The 17,786-nt window shown below is 49.9% G+C and overlaps 1 protein-coding gene across 1 annotated transcript; it reads right to left on the reverse strand.

Moving 5' to 3' along the window:
* Positions 1-1,431: 1,431 nt before the first annotated feature.
* LOC139830351 (uncharacterized) lies at positions 1,432-13,909 on the reverse strand. Its single transcript, XM_071818355.1, has 4 exons — positions 13,824-13,909; positions 12,510-13,115; positions 3,130-3,657; positions 1,432-1,450 (listed from the first exon to the last, which is right to left on the reverse strand). The coding sequence occupies exons 1-4, from the start codon at positions 13,907-13,909 to the stop codon at positions 1,432-1,434; spliced, it is 1,239 nt and encodes a 412-aa protein (XP_071674456.1).
* Positions 13,910-17,786: the final 3,877 nt, after the last annotated feature.

The following is a 17,786-nucleotide window of genomic DNA, read 5'->3' on the forward strand; positions in this document are numbered from 1 at the left end:
ACCGGAGGGGTTCGGATGATAACACGAAGGTGGACTTTTTAGGCATAGATGCAGTTGGATGACGGTCTATGTACTTTGTCGTAATGCCCAATTAAATCTCACTATACTCATCATGATATGTATGTGCATGGTCATGCTCTCTTTATTTGTCAATTGCCCAACTGTAATTTGTTCACCCAACATGCTGTTCGTCTTATGGGAGAGACACCTCTAGTGAACTGTGGACCCCGGTCCAATTCTCTTTACTGAAATACAATCTACTGCAATACTTGTTCTACTGTTTTCTGCAAACAATCATCTTCCACACAATACGGTTAACTCTTTGTTACAGCAAGCCGGTGAGATTGACAACCTCACTGTTTCGTTGGGGCAAAGTACTTTGGTTGTGTTTTGCAGGTTCCACGTTGGCGCCGGAATCACTGGTGTTGCGCCGCACTACATCTCGCCGCCATCAACCTTCAACGTGCTTCTTGACTCCTACTGGTCCGATTAAACCTTGGTTTCTTACTGAGGGAAACTTGCCGCTGTGCGCATCACACCTTCCTCTTGGGGTTCCCAACGGACGTGCCAACCACACGCATCAGTGGCGAGTTGGCCTCGGGGGCCAGTCCCCGAGCGTGGCGAGTTGGCCTCAGGGGCCAGTCCCCGAGCGTGGCAAGTTGGCCTCGGGGGCCAGTCCTCGAGCGTGGCGAGTCGGCCTCGGGGGCTAGTCCCCGAACGTGGCGAGTCGTCTTCAAGAGCGAGTTTTGAACTTGGACTTCTTCTTATTGTTGGTTTCAGGTACGAGCGACTTCGTGGAGACGGCAACCCCGCGGGAGTGCTTGTCGACTGCGACCGCGCGCATTATCGCCTGCGCGGGGGAGATCCTGGCGGCGCTCCAGTACCGAAGTCCGTGGGAGGTGATTCCGCGCGCATTATCACCTGCGCGGGGGAGATCCTGGCGGCGCTCCAGTACCGAAGTCCGTGGGAGGTGATTCCGCGGGACACGCCGTCAGTCTTCAGGGCCGTCTCGAATATTCCGGCTGTTGTCGACTGGCTCCGCCGCTCCTCTTGCCGCGTGGGTATCACCATGGCGCTGAGCATGGTGCTTGCCCACTACTCGGAGGGGTTTGGCGTGGAGGAAGTCACAGCTGGCTTCCCTTCGGAGACTAGCGAGTTTGACGTCGCCGAGGTGCTGCGCTTGATGGAGGCAGTGCGCCCCTACGCCGACCGGGTGTTGGCGACTGCAGACTTGGAGATGCACATTGCCAGCCAGTCGGCGCCAGGGGATGCGGAGAAGGAAACTGGCCCAGTGGATTTCCCTGCGGAGCGCCTGTTCCATGCCGCGGCTGCCAACTCCCTGTCCACTTACCCGGTCGTCCTGTATACTCCAAAGTTTCGCCATGGCGATGGCGGCGCCGAGCCGGTCATAGAGGAAGCCCCGGGGCCGTCCTAGTAGGGCCTTGTAAACCTGCGGACGATGCCATTTGAATTCCCGCGAGTATATGACTCGCGGGTGTTAGTTGTAAATAAGGTACTAGCTTTTGCTTAAGTATGATTTGGCGACCGCTTTTGAGATATGTAAATGCATTAGTAATGCTTTTCTGTGTGATGTGTTCGACTCCCCATGGCCATCAGGCCAGTCGCCACGCGACCCCGATGAAGGCTATCGACTTGACTGTTTCCCTTGTCGAGCTGGGCGTCCCCAGTCGCAGTACGTAGTCATTGTAGTGCGAATAGCAGCCTCATGGGTGGAGTAGTGGGTTGGTTATAGTTGCGATGTATGTAGCGCGCCTCTCATCGTGGCTCGGTGAGCCAGTCGCTTGGCGACTCCAAAGGGGGTTCTCGTGGGCCTTGTTCCTTGGCGAGCCGCGGGTCCGTTTTGCGGGGTCCCTGGTCGAAGTACTTAGCCATTCGAGTCACCAGCCTTAGGTAGAGGAGGGCATTGGTGTGCTGTATAGCGTAGCACTAGACGATCGCCGTGGCCCGGGGGGCTGGTCGGGCATGCGACCCTGCTGTAGGTTCCAGTCGCCGTTTTCACCTGACGGCATAAGGGGTGGGGGGTAACCGGGCCTGGTGTTGCGCCCGGGTAACCCATCATGCCCTTGTTAGCCCGGCTACTTGGCTGATCGTGGACTTTTCTCTTCCAGCAGCGGCGATCGAAGGTCTCCCAGTACCAAGTCGCGTGTTATGGCGATTGGGCTCGTGTTTACTGAGCTAGGAGATACGGTTATCTGGCGAGTAGCGGAGAGGCGATCGGTGTTGGAGATTGACACAATCGGCGATTTTGATTAATCACTGAATTTGTGGGTTACACATCTTCCTTAAGTGTAAAACCGTCGGAGGAGATTGATATTCCAGGGGCGCTCCACCTCTCGGATGAGTGGCTCGCCTTTGTCGTCCTTGCGGACGTCGGTGAGGTAGTAGGAGTCATTGCCGAGTACGCGGCTGATGGCGAAGGGTCCTTCCCATGGGGGGGACAGCTTGTGCATGCCTTTCTTGTCTTGGATTAGCCGGAATACGAGATCCCCGACCTGGAAGGAGCGACTCCGAACGCGACGGTTGTGGTAGCGGCGGAGATCCTGCTGGTAGATGGCGGTCTTGGAGAGTGCGAGGTCCCTGGCCTCGTCGAGGAGGTCAATGTCATCTTGGCGAGCGCGCTCGTTGTCTTCTTCAGCGTAGTTGGTGACTCGAGGCGAGTCGTAGGCAATGTCCGTGGGCATGACCGCCTCGGCACCGTACACCACAAAGAAGGGCGTGAAGCCGGTCGACCTGTTTGGTGTTGTGCGGATGCCCCACAACATGGAGGGGAGTTCTTCTGCCCAACAACTGGCTGCGCGCTCCAGAGGCACCATCAGTCGCGGCTTGAGTCCGTCGAGGATGCTCTGGTTTGCCCTTTCCGCTTGACCGTTCGACTCGGGGTGTGCGACCGACGCGAGGTCGAGTCGGATGCCTTTGTCCTCACAGAAATCGGCCATCTCCCCTTTGGCGAAATTTGTGCCGTTGTCGGTTATGATGCTGTGAGGGTAGCCATACCGGTAGATAAGCTCGCGTAGGAACTTGGTGGCTGTTTTTCCGTCGCACTTCTTGATTGGTTTTGCTTCTACCCATTTGGTGAATTTGTCCACCGCGACTAAGAGGTAAGTGTACCTGCCGGGGGCTGTTTTCAATTTCCCTACCATGTCTAGGCCCCAGACGGCGAACGGACAGGTGAGGGGGATGGTCTTCAGTGCTGATCCCGGCATGTGCGACTGGCTTGCATACTTTTGGCACCCGGCGCACGAGCGGACGAGCGCGACCACGTCTTCGTGTGCTGTTGGCCAATAGAAGCCATGACGGAAGGCTTTGGCGACTATTGAGCACGCGCCTGCGGGGTGGCCGCAGTCCCCTGCGTGGATGTCGCGCAGGATTTTGCGCCCTTCGTCAGCGCCGATGCACCGCTGGAATACCCCCGAGACGCTGCGCTTGTATAGCTCTTTGTTGATGATGGTGAAAGACTTGCACCTGCGTACGATTGCTCGTGCTTCAGTTTCATCCATTGGCAGCACCTGGCGTTCGAGGTAGCTTAGGTATGGCTCCATCCAGTCGTCGCTGTCGGAGGCGAGTGCGACTAGGGTGGAGTCGGGTGCAGGAGGCTCGGCAATGTCCAGCTCGCGAGGTGCGCGCACTGAGGGGTGGCTGAGGATATCGAGGAAGATGCCTGGAGGAGGTTGGAGTCGCTTGGACCCTAGTCTGGCTAGCGCATCTGCTTCTTCATTCTTGCGCCTGTCGACCCATTCGACGACGTGGCCGGCGAAGCTGGCGCCGGCTTGGTCGACCGCGCGCTTGTATGCGATTATGTTGGCGTCGGTGGCGTCGCAGGTGCCGGAAGTCTGGCTGGCGACCAGGTCGGAATCGCCGAGACAGCGCAGCCGTGTTGCGCCCATTCATACGTCTCCAACGTATCTATAATTTCTGATGTTCCATGCTTGTTTTATGACAATACCAACATGTTTTTTTCACACTTTATATCATTTTTATGCGTTTTCCGGAACTAACCTATTGACGAGATGCCGAAAGGCCAGTTGCTGTTTTCTGATATTTTTGGTTTCAGAAATCCTAGTAAGGAAATATTTTCGGAATCGGACGAAATCAACTCCGGAGATCTTATAATTTCAGGAAGCTTCCAGAGCACCGGAGAAGAGTCAGAGGGGTGCCAGGGGGGCCCACCCCACAGGGCGGCGCGGCCCAAGGGGGGGCGCGCCCCCCTATCATCTGGGCACCCTGTGGCCCCTCCGACTCTGACTCTCCGCCTATATATTCATCCCTGACCTAAAAACATCGACCAGTTCGACGAAAACAGAGAAAACCATCCAGAGCCGCCGCCATCGCGAAAGTCCAATTCGGGGGACATAACTCTCTATTCCGGCACCCTGCCGGGACGGGGAATTGCCCCCGGAGCCATCTCCACAGCCGTCTCCACCGCCATCTTCACCGCCATCGCTGCCTCCATGATGAGGAGGGAGTAATTCACCCCCGGGGCTGAGGGCTCCGCTGTAGCTATGTGGTTCATCTCTCTCTCTATGTGATCAAGTTGAATATCATCTATGTGCTACTCTAGTGATGTTATTAAAGTAGTCTATTCCTCCTCCATGATGTAATGTTGGCAGTGTGTGCATCATGAAGTACTTGGTTTATGCTATGATTGTGATCTCTTGTAGATTATGAAGTTAACTATTACTATGATGGTATTGATGCGATCTATTCCTCCTTTCATAGTGTGAAGGTTACGGTGTGCATGCTATGTTAGTACTTGGTTTGGTTGAGTTGATCTATCTTGCACTCTAAGGTTATTTAAATATGAACACTGAGTATTGTGGAGCTTGTTAACTCCGGCATTGAGGGTTCGTGTAATCCTACACAATGGTGTTCATCATCCAACAAGAGGGTGTAGAGTAGTCCTATTATGTGATCATTGTTGAGAGTGTCCACTAGTGAAAGCAGGATCCCTGGGCCTTGCTTCCAAGCATCGAATCTCCGTTTGTTTACTGTTTTGTTGAATGTTTACTCGCTGCCATATTTTATTCAGATTGCTATTACCACTCACACTCATCCATATTACTTGTATCTCACTACCTCTTCGCCGAACTAGTGCACCTATTGTATTAGGTGTGTTCGGGACACAAGAGACTTCTTGCTTTGTGGTTGCAGGGTTGCTTGAGAGGGATATCTTTGACCTCTTCCTCCCTGAGATCGATAAACCTTGGGTGATCCACTTAAGGGAAACTTGCTGCTGTTCTACAAACCTCTGCTCTTGGAGGCCCAACACTGTCTACAAGAATAAAGGCTCCCGTAGACATCAAGCACTTTTCTGGCGCCGTTGCCGGGGAGGAAAGGTAAAAGGCATTCATACTTCGGTTCCAGGTAACAGTACTTTTCTGGCGCCATTGTGTTTGTGCTCGAAGCTATTTCCTTTAGATCCTGCAATTGCAACTTTTTGTTTCTTGTTTACACTAGTTAGGCATAATGGAATACAACTATGAGCTTTTTGATTTATTTCCTAAGTTAAGACATGAATTGTGTGATGCGAAAATTAAAGAACCTATGGAGCCTCAATTGCATGCTAATAGCAATATTATTGGTATGAACGCAATCACTGCTAATGCTATGAATAAGTCTAAGCTTGGGGAAGCTAGTTTCTGTGATCTTTCTGGCTTCCCATCTTCAGGGGAGAAAATTTGTTCTGATAATGCTTTATCTCCCATATGCGATAACTCTAATAATGCTTGTGATACTTTAAATCCACCAACTGCAAGTACTTCTTTCAAGATACCCATGAAAATTATTGAACGTGTTATGGATAACCGCTATGAAGGGGATGGAACTGTCCATCCTAAAGATCATTTACTGTTTTTGCATGAATTATGCGGGTTATTCAAGTGTGCAGGTATCTCTATGGATGAAGTGAGGAAGAAGCTATTCTCTGTTTCGCTGTCTGGTAAAGCGGCGCATTGGTATAAATTGTTGGAGAATAGTCATTCTCTTGGTTGGGAGGAAATTGCATCTCTCTTTTATTCTAAATTTTATCCTCCTCATGAAGTGCATATTGATAGGAATTATATTTATAACTTTTATCCTCGTGATGGAGAGAGTATTTCTCAAGCATGGGGGAGATTAAAGTCACTAATGCTCAAATGTCCCATTCATGAGCTTCCCCGTAATGTTATTGTTAACAATTTTTATGCGAGGCTTTCAGGACAACACAAGGACTATTTGGATGCCTGTTCGGAGGGATCTTTCACAAGCAAGGAGGTTGAAGCTAGGTGGGATCTTCTTGATCGGATTGAGGAGAACGCTGAAGGATGGGAGAACAATGAAGGTAAAGAGTCAGGTATAAATTATGATTATGAATGCATTGAAGCTTTTATGGATACCGATAAATTTCGAAATATGAGTGCTACTTATGGTCTTGACTCTCAAGTTGCTGCAAATCTTTATAAATCCTTTGCTTCTCATTTTGAATTGCCTAAGAAGAATTTTGATAAGTATCATGAACCTTTTAAAGAGGCTCGCATGAAGAATGAAATTGTTGTTAATTATTGCAATAAGCATGCTCAAACTCCTAAGAATGCTATTTCCTATAAGCATGTTAATTTTTGTGGAATACATAGACCTTGTGGAATTAATCAAATCAAAGATGAATATTGTATCCATCATGCTAATGAAAAAACTAGAAAGTGGCTTAGGGCTCTAGATGATCTTGGTAAAAAAGTTTGTGCCCTCTATCCTTTTATTTGTGAAGATTGCCATGAAGTGGGTCATTTTAATTTTCAATGCTCCTCCAATGATAATTTGAACCCAATGAGTGCTGCAAATTTGTATTGTGATGATGAAATTACTCCTAATCAGCGTGATGAACTTACTTTATTTTTGGGGTGTGAAGAACTGTCGAGAAAAATCTCTTTGTTACATATGAGTGATCTTGATATTGATGATGTCCTGCATGGGTGTTTTTCTTATTGCATTGATAATACCATACAAATACTTACATACAAAATATTTTAGAAGATGACACCTTGCCAAAATATGATAGGACCGCTATGTGTTTTGAACTAATTAATGGAAAGGAGGAATCCTCCCAAGTTTCTTCTATTGTTTCTAAAAGTAAATCAGGTTATGCGGACAAGCCACCCTTCAAGCCTCTTCCTCCTAAAGAAGGGAACGAGGACAAGGAAGAGAAGAAGAAGAAGAAGAAGAAGAAGAAGAAGAAGGGAACGAAGAAGAAGAAGAAGAAGAAGGAGAATAAAAAGAAAGAGGTAACGGCGTATCCCCGCGTGAATGAGATAACGCTAGGTAACCGTAAGTATGTTGCTCCTAATAATTATTGTGATAATGAATCTGAATACAATGATCTTCCTATGCCCTTTACATACATTAGCGATCATGATTTGAATGGGCACATTACTTTTGATATTGCAAATCTCTGGGAAACTAATTCTGAAAATGATGATGATAATAATTGCCATAGTGTCAGTGCTATCCATGCTTCCTCCCATAATGATATAGAAAGCTCTAAGCTTGGGGAAGAGGTGTTTGAAAATCCTTTTGCTACTGGTCATTATGTTCTTGATACATCTCCTTCTAATAACAATGATGGTATGGTCATAGATAAACCGACTGTGAAAGATAGCTATTCTATTTCTTATGATGACACTGTGCCTCCGATCTTTGATGATTATTATAAAGAATGCTATGATATAGGTTATAACTATCCTTATGAAACTTGTCATAGTCATGATTGGATTACCAAAAACAATTCTTTTAATATGCAACTTGTTTACCATGTTCAAATTCTTGATAATAATCTTGCTCCAATTACTATTAATGAGAAGAACTCTTCTTATGCCAAAATTAATGATACTTCTATGCATATGAACCATGATAAGAATGTTTTAAGTGATGGGTATATTGTGGATTTCATCAATGATGCTACTGAAAGTTATTATGAGAGAGGGAAGTATGGTTATATGCATCTTAATAATATTAAGTTTCCCCTCTTTATGTTGAGAATCTTGAAGTTACTCGTGTTTTATCCTCTTATGCTTGTCACTTTGTTCTTCATGAATTCATTTGTGTACAAGATTCCTCTTCATAGGAAGCATGTTAGACTTAAATGTGTTTTGAATTTGCCTCTTGAAGCTCTCTTTTGCTTCAAATACTATTTCTTGCGAGTGGATCATTAAAACTGCTGAGCCCATCTTAATGGCTATAAAGAAAGAACTTCTTGGGAGATAACCCATGTGTTATTTTGCTACAGTACTTTGTTTTATATTTGTGTCTTGGAAGTTGTTTACTACTGTTGCAACCTCTCCTTATCTTAGTTTTGTGTTTTGTTGTGCCAAGTAAAGTCGTTGATAGTAAGGTTCATACTAGATTTGGATTACTGCGCAGAAACAGATTTCTTTGCTGTCACGAATCTGGGCAAAATTCTCTGTAGGTAACTCAGAAAATTATGCCAATTTACGTGAGTGATCCTCAGATATGTACGCAACTTTCATTCAATTTGAGCATTTTCATTTGAGCAAGTATGGTGCCTCAATAAAATTCGTCTTTACAGACTGTTCTGTTTTGACAGATTCTGCCTTTTATTTCGCATTGCTTCTTTTGCTATGTGGGATGGATTTCTTTTTTCCATTGACTTCCAGTAGCTTTGAGCAATATCCAGAAGTGTTAAGAATGATTGTGTCACCTCTGAACATGTGAATTTTTGATTATGCACTAACCCTCTAATGAGTTTGTTTCGAGTTTGGTGTGGAGGAAGTTTTCAAGGGTCAAGAGAGGAGGATGATACAATATGATCAAGAAGAGTGTAAGCTCTAAGCTTGGGGATGCCCCGGTGGTTCATCCCTGCATATTTCAAGAAGACTCAAGCATCTAAGCTTGGGGATGCCCAAGGCATCCCCTTCTTCATCGACAAATTATCAGGTTCCTTCTCCTGAAACTATATTTTTATTCGGTCACATCTTATGTACTTTACTTGGAGCGTCTGTATGTTTCTTGTTTTTGTTTTTGTTTGAATAAATACTTGTGTGGGAGAGAGACACGCTCCGCTGGTTCGTATGAACACATGTGTTCTTAGCTTTTAATGTTCACGGCGAAGGTTGAAACTGCTTTGTTGATTGTTATATGGTTGGAAACGGAAAATGCTACATGTAGTAATTGGTATGATGTCTTGAATAACTTGATACTTGGCAATTGTTGTGCTCTTATTTAAGCTCTTGCATCATATACTTTGCACCTATTAGTGAAGAAATACATAGAGCTTGTTAAAATTTGGATTGCATGAGTGGTTTCTCTAGAGTCCAGATATTTTCTAGTGAGGTGTTTGAACAACAAGGAAGACGATGTACAGTCTTATAATGCTTGTAATATGTCTTTTATGAAAGTTTTGATGTACTAGTTTATGCTTGTGTTTGCTTCAAACAACCTTGCTAGCCTAAGCCTTGTATCGAGAGGGAATACTTCTCATGCATCCAAAATCCTTGAGCCAAACACTATGCCATTTGTGTCCACCATACCTACCTACTACATGGTATTTCTCCGCCATTCCAAAGTAAATTGCTTGAGTGCTACCTTTAAACAATTCAAAATTTATCACCTCTGATTTGTGTCAATGTTTTATTGCTCATGAGGAAGTATGTGGTGTTTATCTTTCAATCTTGTTGGGCAACTTTCACCAATGGACTAGTGGCTTCATCCGCTTATCCAATAATTTTGCAAAAAGAGCTGGCAATGGGATTCCCAGTCCCAAATTAATTAACAAAAATAGACACTCCTCCATGGTATGTGATTGTTGGACGGCACCCGAAGGATTCGGTTAGCCATGGCTTGTGTAAGCAAAGGTTGGGAGGAGTGTCATCATAATAAAACTAAAATAAAAAGGCACTCCTTCATGGTATGAGATTGTTGGCAGGCACCCGAGGATTCGGTTAGCCATGGTTTGTGAAAGAAAGGGTGGAGGGAGTGCCACCCAAAAATAAAATAAAATGGGAGCCGCTCTTTGAAGGTTTGTCTGGCAAGGGGGTTAGAGTACCCGTTACCATTCGTTGACAACAACATACACCTCTCAAAACTTTGATTTTATGCTCTCTTTATGTTTTCAAAATAAAAGCTCTAGCACAAATATAGCAATCAATGCTTCCCTTTGCGAAGGGCCATTCTTTTACTTTTATGTTGAGTCAGTTTACCCATTTCTCTCTATCCTAGAAGCAAACACTTGTGTTAACTGTGCATTGATTCTTACATACTTGCTTATTGCACTTGTTATATTGCTTTGCATTGACAACTATCCATGAGATATACATGTTACAAGTTGAAAGCAACCGCTGAAACTTAATCTTCCATTATGTTGCTTCAATACCTTTACTAAGAATTTATTGCTTTATGAGTAACTCTTATGCAAGACTTATTGATGCTTGTCTTGAAAGTACTATTCATGAAAAGTTTTTGCTATATGATCCAATTGTTTACTCATTGCATTTACATTGTTTCGAATCGCTGCATTCATCTCATATGCTTTACAATAGTATGATTAAGATTATGTTGGTAGCATGTCACCTCAGAAATTATCTTTTATCGTTTACCTACTCGAGGACGAGTAGGAACTAAGCTTGGGGATGTTGATACGTCTCCAACGTATCTATAATTTCTGATGTTCCATGCTTGTTTTATGACAATACCAACATGTTTTGTTCACACTTTATATCATTTTTATGCGTTTTCCGGAACTAACCTATTGACGAGATGCCGAAAGGCCAGTTGTTGTTTTCTGCTGTTTTTGGTTTCAGAAATCCTAGTAAGGAAATATTTTCGGAATCGGACGAAATCAACTCCGGAGATCTTATAATTTCAGGAAGCTTCCAGAGCACCGGAGAAGAGTCAGAGGGCTGCCAGGGGGGCCCCACCCCACAGGGCGGCGCGGCCCAAGGGGCGCGCGCCCCCCTATCATCTGGGCACCCTGTGGCCCCTCCGACTCCGACTCTCCGCCTATATATTCGTCCCTGACCTAAAAACATCGACCAGTTCGACGAAAACAGAGAAAACCATCCAGAGCCACCGCCATCGCGAAAGTCCAATTCGGGGGACAGAATTCTCTGTTCCGGCACCCTGCCGGGACGGGGAATTGCCCCCGGAGCCATCTCCACCGCCGTCTCCATCGCCATCTTCACCGCCATCGCTGCCTCCATGATGAGGAGGGAGTAATTCACCCCCGGGGCTGAGGGCTCCACTGTAGCTATGTGGTTCATCTCTCTCTCTATGTGATCTAGTTGAATATCATCTATGTGCTACTCTAGTGATGTTATTAAAGTAGTCTATTCCTCCTCCATGATGTAATGTTGGCAGTGTGTGCATCATGAAGTACTTGGTTTATGCTATGATTGTGATCTCTTGTAGATTATGAAGTTAACTATTACTATGATGGTATTGATGCGATCTATTCCTCCTTTCATAGTGTGAAGGTTACGGTGTGCATGCTATGTTAGTACTTGGTTTGGTTGTGTTGATCTATCTTGCACTCTAAGGTTATTTAAATATGAACATTGAATATTGTGGAGCTTGTTAACTCCGGCATTGAGGGTTCGGGATAATCCTACACAATGGTGTTCATCATCCAACAAGAGGGTGTAGAGTAGTCCTATTATGTGATCATTGTTGAGAGTGTCCACTAGTGAAAGCAGGATCCCTGGGCCTTGCTTCCAAGCATCGAATCTCCGTTTGTTTACTGTTTTGTTGAATGTTTACTCGCTGCCATATTTTATTCAGATTGCTATTACCACTCACACTCATCCATATTACTTGTATCTCACTATCTCTTCGCCGAACTAATGCACCTATTGTATTAGGTGTGTTGGGGACACAAGAGACTTCTTGCTTTGTGGTTGCAGGGTTGCTTGAGAGGGATATCTTTGACCTCTTCCTCCCTGAGATCGATAAACCTTGGGTGATCCACTTAAGGGAAACTTGCTGCTGTTCTACAAACCTCTGCTCTTGGAGGCCCAACACTGTCTACAAGAATAAAGGCTCCCGTAGACATCACCCATCTCTTTTGCTACTCGCATGCCGTGTAGGAGCGCCTCGTATTCGGCCATGTTGTTGGTGCAGGGCTCGAACCGGAGTTGCAGGCCACGATGTCGCCTTTTGGCGATGTGAGGACGACTCCTGCGCCTGCCCCCTCGATGTTCTTGGAGCCGTCGAAGTGCAGTGTCCAATGCTTGAGGTCCGCGGGAGAGCTCGGTTGCTAGGCCTCTTCCCAGTCGGCGAGGAAGTCGGCGAGTGCCTGAGACTTGATGGCGTGGCGCGACTCGTAGGTGATGTTGTGGACGCCGAGTTCGACTGCCCACTTGGCAATCCGGCCAGTTGCGTCGCAGTTACGGATGATGTCGGCGAGTGGTGTTGAGGCGACTACCTTGATGGGGTGCTCGTGGAAGTAGGGGGCCAGTCGCCTCTGGGCCCTGAGGACTGTGTACACCAGCTTTTGATAGTGCGGGTACCGTTGCTTGGAGTCGATTAAGGCCTCGCTGATGTAGTAGACCGGGTGCTGTATCAGCTGCTCTTTTCCTTCTTCCTTGCGCTCGACGACCATGACCGCGCTTATCGCGCGATTCGACGCAACGACGTACAGTAGCATAGTCTCTTGTGGTAGCGGGGCCGCGAGGATAGGGGCGTTCTGAAGGGCGTGTTGGAGCTCTTCCAGGGCCCGTTGCGCTTCTTCTGTCCACTTGAATGATTCTGACTTCTTGAGCAGGCGGTAGAGTGGCGTGGCCTTATCACCGAGCCTGGGTATGAAGTGACTGAGGGCTGCGACCCGGCCGGCGAGTTTTTGTGCGTCGACCAGGCAGGTTGGCTGTTTGGTTCGCATGACCGCCAATGTTTTCTCCGGGTTGGGCTCGATGCCGCGCTTGGAGACGACGTAACCGAGCAGTTGTCCTGAAGGGACCCCGAAGGTACACTTCAGAGGGTTGAGCTTGATCTTGTATCGTCGTAAGTTGGCAAATGTCTCGGCGTGGTCGGTGATGAGGTCGGCCTGGCGAGTCGTCTTGACTACCACGTCATCAATGTAGACGTGTACGTTGCGGCCGATTTGGCTCTCCAGGCAGCTGTTCATGCATCGTTGGTATGTCGCTCCGGCGTTTTTTAGGCCAAAGGTCATGGATGTGTAGCAGTAGGCACCCAAGGGCGTGATGAATGCTGTCTTCTCTTGGTCTTCTTTGGCCATCTTTATTTGATTGTACCCGGAGTAAGCGTCGAGGAAGCACAGCGACTTGGACCCGGCGACCGCGTCGATAATCTGGTTGATTCGCGGCAGGACGAATGGATCCTTGGGGCATGCGTGATTGAGGCTAGTGTAATCGATACACATGCACCATGTCTTGTTCTTCTTTAGCACCAGGACTGGGTTTGCCAGCCATTTGGGGTGCTTGATTTCAATGATGAAGCCGGCGGCGAGCAGTCGGTTCACTTCTTCAGCGATTGCGCATCGTCCCTCTTCTCCTACGGGGCGCATTGCCTGCCTAACGGGGCGTGCGGAGGGGTCGACGTGTAGTTTGTGCTCAGCAAGTTCTCTCGGGACACCCGGCATGTCACACGGTTTCCATGCAAAGATATCTCGATTCTCACGGAGGAACTTGATGAGCGCGCTTTCCTATTGGGCGGACAGGCCTGTCCCAATCGTAATTTGCCTACTTGGATCATCCTCTACAAGATCTACTTGACGAGTGTCGGTTGTAGGCTTGAAAGTTGCTACGGACGAGTCGAGCTCGGTCGGCTTCTCCAGGATGGCGGGGTCATTGCGGTCGACTGGGTACTTGGCGAGCTCGGCGGAGTTGTCATGTTCGTCGGTGATGACGGCGTCGGCGAGCTTGGTGCTGACGTCCTCGCACTCCAGTGCCATCTCCGGGTCGCCGTGGACGGTGATGACGCCACGAGGCCCTGGCATCTTCATCATGTTGTAGGCGTAATGAGGTGTGGCCATGAACCGGGCGAACGCCTGTCGGCCGAGCACGCAGTGATAGGAGCTGCGGAAGTTGACCACCTCGAACGTTATCCGCTCGGTGCGGTAGTTCACGGGTGTGCCGAAGGTGACTGGTAGCATGACCTTGCCGATCGGGAAGGCCTTCCGCCCGGGGACGATGCCATGGAATGTGACCTTGGTGTTCTCAAAGCGTGAGTCTGGTAAGCCGAGTCGCTGGAAGGTTTCGTAATACAGAATGTTGAGCCACCGGGGTACATCAAGGACGACCGCGTGTACTGCCACTGCCCTTGCGAGGACCTTCCTGTCCTGATGATCGCCGACTCCGGTGAAGGTGTGGAGCGAGCCGGCGCTGCGACCGAAACCTTCTCCGTTGTGCTGATCTGGGTCCTTGGCGCGGTCTTTGTTCTGATTGCCGCCGTCGTTTTCCTTGGCGCGGCGGGCCTTCTCTATCTGCTTCAGGGAGTAGCAGTTTCCCGTCGTGTGTGTTGAGGGCTTGCCCTCCCTGTTGTGGTAGATGCACGGGGCGTCCAGGAGGCTGCGGGCATCGAAGCGCTTAGGCTGAGGCCGGTCCTCCCGTGGCGCACGATTGTCGCGTCGGAAGGATTTTGGCTCGCGCTCCTCGTAGTCGGCGTTGGCGACGAGCTTGTTGTGTCCTCCGTCGGCGCGACGCTTGCCATTGTTGGATCGGCCGCCGAATCGGTAGTCGCCGCGTCGAGACTCTGTGTGAACGGGGCGGCGATTGCGCCGCTGGCCGTACTCGTCGTCCGAGTCGACTGTAGGGTCTTCGTCGGCGTAGCGGGTGGCGATGTTGAAGAGCTCGGAGATTGAAATGTTATCTCTGCTGACGTGGCGGAGCTTGGCGCTTAGCGGTTCGTACTGGCAGCACCGCTGGAAGCAGTAGATCGCCGTGTCCGTGCTAATGCCGCTGGAGGTCATCCACATATCTTGCCAGCGCTGCACCCACCGACGAGTCGACTCGCGCGGGCCCTGGACACAGCGATCCAGGTCTTCTATAGTTGTTGCGCGAGTGTACGCGCTGGCGAAGTGCTGGATAAATGCGGCACGGGCTTCTTCCCAGGAGTCGATGCTGTTGGCGGTGAGGGTGTTGAACCAGTGGCGATTGACGCCGTCCATCATGAGATAGCGTGCCGCGAGTAACTCAGAGTGTCCTTGGATGCCCATTGCCATGGCGTACGAATCGATCCAGACCGTGGGGTCGATGTGTGTATCGTACTTCTCGATGTCGAGGGGCCCCTTGAACCCAGCGGGGTACGACTCGCCTCTGATCATTAGCCCGAAGCAGGCGGGACCGACTCGAGTGAACGCGCTTTGGCGCTGGGCTTCATCAGCGTAGCGGTCATTCAGCCGGTTTCGCGCCCGCCATTCTTGATCGTTGACGATGTGGGTGCGCGCATCGACGGGTTGCCCATTGGCGGCGACCATCACTCGCGCGGAGCGCGGCTCGATTCGGTTGTTGGTCGAGTGGGCCGCACGCGGTGCTGGCGGCGGACAGTTGTTGGCATTGGCGACTGCGCGATTTGCCGCGCCGGATGACGCCGCGCGACTGGCGAATGTGCGCGAATAAAGTCACCCTTGCGAGTCGGCGGCGGCGTGTTGCTGCTCCAACGCCTTGGCGACCAGGGCCTTGGCGTGCTGGACGAGGATCGCGCCGTCTCCCGTTTCGGGGAGCCTCGCAAGAACGGCTTGGGCGGCCGCAACGTTGTCAGATGGAGATGAGTGTAGTGGCAGGCCATTGGCGTCAACTTCCGCCCGAGGAACTTCGGGTGGTGGTAGTGGTGGTGGTGCTCCATGTGCCGCCCTGTTGGCAGCGGCCCGACTTCCTTCCGGGGCGTCGGGGTTCTGGACTCGGGTGATCCGAACTTCTCCGTCCGGATCGTCAAAGTTAAGACGCGCGCTGGGGAAGTCGTGCGCGCGGGCATGCTCCATGCGCAGGCGATTGTGCTGCTGGCGATAGTGGGACACGGCTCTTACTTCGTCTTGCTCGAGGCGAAATTTCTGCCGTTCGGCGAGCTCCTTCTTCCTCTGCTCTTCGAGGGCCACCCGGTGCGCCTCAATCTCGGTCGCGGTGGCGGTTGCAGGGAGGGGGTGGTGAAGGCGTCGATCGGAGGCTCCTCCTCACCTCCTGCCATGAAGACGGCGGTTGGGTAGCGGTAGCGTGGGGCCTTGATGGAGTCCGAATCGGAATCGCTGCCGAAGAGGGAGAGGACGGAGTCATCCTCGAAGTCGCTTGGGTGAGAGACCAAGGAGATGGAGTCTTTCAACGACGCCGTGGCGATGGAGCCGGCTGTCGGGGACACAACGGTGGACCCGGCGACCGATGCCGTGGCGATGGAATCGGCATCGAACGCCGCGACGCCGGAGTCGGCGGCTGGGGTTGCAGCGACGGAGTTGGCGGCCGACGCCGTGATGATGGGATCGGCGATCGGCGCCACGGCCGCCGAGTCGGCGTCGTCCTCCAGGGCCGACTCGGCCTCCGCGTACACCTCGCCGGTGACTGGGCGAGTGGCGGTGAGGAGTTGGCCCGACGCGAAGGGGTCGTGAGATCGACCGGGGCGGGGCTCGGTGGGGTCGCTGACGCCGGCGAGCCCAACAAAGAGGTTGATCGAGCCGATCGGCACCATCCAGGCGTGCTTGAGGGGTGACGAGGCAGGCCGATAGGTGCTTGGCTGGATGTGGAAGAAGCTACCGGTGGCGATCTTCCTGCCGGAAGCGACTGGCCGCCGTACTGGCGAGTAGGGCCTCGCCGCAGCTCGGAGGCTTGATGTCCCATTCCCCACAGTGGGCGCCACTGTCGTGGATATGACCACGGCAGATGCTACAGGGCGTAGCACTTCGTTTATGCGAGGGCAAGGGAACATCGCCATCTGCGGGTCGAGGTGCAAGGGACGCAAGGTTTTACCCAGGTTCAGCCCCTCCGGAGAGTAAAAGGCCTACGTCCTGCTAGATCTTTTTGCTCAGTGGAGAATTACAATGGGTGGGCTCAGTCGGCGCGGAGCCAAGAGCTTACAGGGGAGATCAGATCTCAGATGTTGTCCCCTCTATGGTTTAGCCCGGGGGTTTATATATCCACCCCCGGTCTAGGGTTACAAGGAGATAACTCCGAATCGTATCAGTTGCTACTAATCCGGGATACATCTCCCTTCTACAAGTAATCTTCTTATCCGGCCGTACGAATCTCCTCCTTGGGTCTTCGGCCCAGTCGCCTTTGGGTCCAATCGGCTAAGCGACTGGCAATCTTCCTGGGCCTTCGTCCTTATGGCGAGTGGGACTGGCGACCCACCCCCTATGGGCATATCCCCATCAAGTTGGAAAGGCCATACTGTTCCGTCATCAGAACTTTTCCAAAATATGAATGGTGACTTGTGACTTGAGTTTGAAAGGTGACTTTGACTGTGAATCACAACAGAGTTGTGGGAATGACACTAATGTTCCCACTTGAGTTAAGTTAGGAAAATGAGGAGTCTTTGTTTACTAAATGCTTATGAAATAAAACTGGCTTTATGCAAAGGAACCTAGAGCTTAGAACCCCATTGATATAGTTGATAGTGCTTACACTAGTTTTAGTTTGCGAGTACTTTAAAGTACTCACGGCTGTGTCCCTGGCTATTCAAATGGCCAGACTATGAAGAGGAGCCACAGTACCAGGATGATGGACAGCAGGACGTCTACGATAACTAGAACTACTCCTGACGTCAACAGTTGCCTGTGGAGCAGATGGACCTCTACTACGTATTCCCGCTATTGTGTTATGTAATTGATCAGTAGATCAAGTGTT

This window comes from Lolium perenne, chromosome 4 (genome assembly GCF_019359855.2).
Source record: "Lolium perenne isolate Kyuss_39 chromosome 4, Kyuss_2.0, whole genome shotgun sequence".
Taxonomy (NCBI): domain Eukaryota; kingdom Viridiplantae; phylum Streptophyta; class Magnoliopsida; order Poales; family Poaceae; genus Lolium; species Lolium perenne.

Coding starts and splice junctions, on each gene's coding strand:
- LOC139830351 (XM_071818355.1), bottom strand. CDS start 13,909: ATGGCACTGGAGTGCGAGGACGTCAGCACCAAGCTCGCCGACGCCGTC. Junction 13,116..13,823: donor AACTCCGCCGAGCTCGCCAA/GTACCCAGTCGA, acceptor ATGCATGAACAG/CTGCCTGGAGAGCCAAATCG. Junction 3,658..12,509: donor TTAATCGACTCCAAGCAACG/GTACCCGCACTA, acceptor CGATATCCTCAG/CCACCCCTCAGTGCGCGCAC.